Consider the following 3,430-nt stretch of genomic DNA (forward strand, 5'->3'; position numbering starts at 1 on the left):
TAATACATTTGCAAACAAATTGTAAGTAATAATGTAACAATATCGCTCATGCAAATGCTGGTACACTTACACTGGAAATGTTGCATTGCGATGCTCTATAAGCCCTCAATCCCATTTACGATACAGCTAAATTCCTGTAATATCCAGAATCCCTCTCTTGTTCTTGCTAAATCCTAGTTTTGAATCCCTCTGCCATCACAGATCCCTTTCCGGAAATCTTGCTAATCCACGGAACATCCTGGATTCTACTCGTTGGCTTCCCGGACCTCTTGTCAGAAGCCCTGCACCACAACGCAATGCCCGAGCTAAACCACCAGAGTCCTACAATGGAATCCTCACTAATATTGGCGAATACCGTAATTCCCAGAGTTGCTAGGCGAGTGGGCGGGGCTCTCGCCTGCCTCTCTTCTCTTGCTGGCCCAGGGAGTTGTGGTCTTTGGCTGGGTCCTGGGCTTAGTCTTTTGCTGGGTCCTGGGCTTAGTCTCTTGCTGGGTCCTGGTTTTAGTCTCTTGCTGGGTCCTGGTTTTAGTCTCTAGATGGGTCCTGGTCTTAGTCTCTTGCTGGGTACTGGTCTTAGTCTCTTGCTGGGTCCTGGTCTTAGTCACCAGCTGGGTCCTGGTCTTAGTCACTAGCTGGGTCCTAGTCTTAGTTTCTTGCTGGGTCCTGGTCTTAATCTCTAGCTGGGTCCTGGTCTTAATCTCTTGCTGGGTCCTGGGCTTAATCTCTAGCTGGGTCGTGGTCTTAGTCTTTATAGCTGGAAGTCAAGTTCCTGCCATCGCTGTCTTTTCTTCTTGAAGAGTTATTTACATTTATTTCTATCTCCTTCAACAACTTCCATCTTCTTTACTATTTCTCTCCATTCTACTCTTTCTCTTTCTACTATTTCTCTCTATTTCCCCCCATTTCCCTCTTCCTTACTGTTCTCCACAGCCGAGAATTGGTTTCTAGCAATCAATAAATCCTGATTATCTAATCTTTTTTCCCCCCTCAGTTCGTGGTATATTCCGACCACCACCACCACCACCACTACTACTGTTCCTCTCCCGGCAGGCACTGGAGGACATCCCTGCAGTCCCTTACGAGTCCCAGAAGACCCGCGAGGTCAGTCCTGTTTGTCCAATTAGCTGAAGGTCGCCCGCCGCTGATCTATGGTTATTGCAGTAAACGGATTCCGTGGCGGTCAGGGTAAGTTAGGGAGAGCCGCCACCTTTCTCCCTCAAGTCTCTGCGTTGTCCCTCTTGCTTGCTGGTGCTGGTGGTGGTGCGGGGTGGTGGTGGTTCTACTGGTGGTGGTTCAGGGTTGCTAGGTAGTGTTGGCGGTGATGGTTAGTGGTGGTAATGGTTACCATTAGTAATGATCGGTGGTGGTAGCTCTGATTAGTGTCAGCGACGCTGGAGAGTGGTGGTAGTTCTGGTTGTTGTTGATGGCTCTGGTTAGTATTAGCGGAGGTGGTAAACTCTTTGATAGCGCGTATTGTGAGTGCTTCTGTCGTTGTTGCCTGTGCTGCTGCCACATCCTAGAGGGTTAAAGTCCCGCTTAATGCTGGTGCTTAAGCTGGTGCTTAAGCTGGTGCTTAAGCTGGTGCTTAAGGTGGTGGTAATGGCGGTGACAGTACTGGAGGTAGTGGCGCTGACCTGGCTATTTCCCTTATGGCTAATACTACATTACCCAATACGGCTTTTGTTGTTGTTGAGAGCATTATTAATGCCGCCTTGTTGCAATTACCGAAGCAGTGACTGCTGTTACTTTGCTGGAGATGCTTCTGGTGCCACTGTTACTTGCTGCTGTTGAGGTGCCTGGCACCCAGTTAACGTATAATGTGACTCCCGCTGTAGTTGCTGCATTAACAGGCGTTGTTAACTTCTGCATTACCTCGTTTTTGATGTGATCTGAATACAAATAACTGCTTTTGTCTTCATGAATTGCTGCTGCAATGCCAGTTGTTGTGACTTCGACGTTAACAACTGCTCCTGCTGCTGCTCCTGCTGCTGCTGCTGCTGCTGCTGCTGCTGCAAGAATTATTTCTTCCCTGATGTAGCTGTTGGTGTTTGGGCTGACATCGCTCTTGCTGCTGCTTTGAATTGTTAAATAGTGCTGCTGTAGCTGCTCTGAGCGCATCTGTGCCCTGCATCCTGGCTAAGAATGCCGGCCAGATGGTGTATTGGCCGGATAATTCAACAGAACAGAGTTCAAATTTTAAGTTTGGAAAGCAGTGTTGGTTATTTAATTCAAATTCACATGTGTTACTCTTAAATGTTTGGACATTTACAGTTGGGTTAGTTTAAACTAATTTACAGTATATAATTTATCCAAGAGAAGATCATAATAATTGCATGTATACTGGTATGTAAATGTTAATGTAGTATAATTAACTATTGCCTGTTTTTCGTGAAAGAAGCAGTGTGTCATACCCAGCAAGATATGGTTATATATATATATATATATATATATATATATATATATATATATATATATATATATATATATATATATATATATATATATATATTGTGACGATAATCTCCTTCAAGAGATTGAGCCTGCTCTTCCCTCCATAATTACGTCTTCACAACTATATAAAAGACTATGGAAGAAATGTCCAACAACGACAACAAACACCAGCAAGGCTTGCCAGGGTGAGCAGAAACGTATGCAACCAGCCACCTGTTCGAACTCCAACCACCAAACTACCCGTTGATCGCTACGGCTCCGCTGATTGGTCGCCGGTCTGGCTGCACCTGCACTCGCCCCCAATACTACCTGATGTCTGGGGTCGCCCCAACATCAGTCCTCAGAATGTTCCGTGCTTTCGTAGCCAGCACTCCTCCCAGCTAGACGTTAGCGTGTACTGAGAGAGGTGGTGGCTTTAAGCCAATATTCCAGCACCTCCCACTTAACTTTTGTGTTGCACTTCTTATTATTTTGCCTTAACGTAACTTTTCATTGTGTCATCTAATTATTCTTATTATTTTGATTGATTTTATTATAAGAATTTGTTTGTCCATATTTTCATGTTTTGATTTATTTAACGTCATTAAAATTTCATTGTTAAAGTTTACTTGTGTTTTGTGTGTCTTCTCCTTACCTTACCACAGACGAAGTTCCAGTTTTTCTATTTTTTTTTATAACTATGTGACGAGGCCATACCCCTAGCCTTAAACAGCCGAACACCAACGCGTTACCGTCACAAGTTATATGGGGCCCTGTCCTAGGAGCCTCACTCAGGTACTGGTGCCAAGTGGTAATTTATGGTAAGCGTATTTAACTCTGTTAACGTAGCTTTACTATTTTTCATTCAATTTCATTTTTTATAAGGTGCGGTGTATTGTGCATTACGAGAGTAACATATAGTGAAGGTGAGACAACTTTGGATTACGTGGTGACTGTAGGCCTCAGTCATACTCTTAATTGGTCATCTCTCCCTCCTTGT

The 3,430-nt window shown here is 44.3% G+C and overlaps 1 protein-coding gene across 1 annotated transcript; it reads right to left on the reverse strand.

Annotated features, from left to right (window-relative positions):
• Positions 1-338: 338 nt before the first annotated feature.
• On the reverse strand, positions 339-2,118 carry LOC138360062 (uncharacterized). The gene is made up of 3 exons (XM_069319997.1): positions 1,726-2,118; positions 1,346-1,516; positions 339-728 (listed from the first exon to the last, which is right to left on the reverse strand). Exons 1-3 carry the CDS (start codon positions 2,116-2,118, stop codon positions 339-341), a joined length of 954 nt encoding a protein of 317 aa, XP_069176098.1.
• Between the last annotated feature and the right edge of the window lie 1,312 nt (positions 2,119-3,430).

The sequence above is a fragment of the Procambarus clarkii genome, chromosome 94 (assembly GCF_040958095.1).
Source record: "Procambarus clarkii isolate CNS0578487 chromosome 94, FALCON_Pclarkii_2.0, whole genome shotgun sequence".
Classification (NCBI taxonomy): domain Eukaryota; kingdom Metazoa; phylum Arthropoda; class Malacostraca; order Decapoda; family Cambaridae; genus Procambarus; species Procambarus clarkii.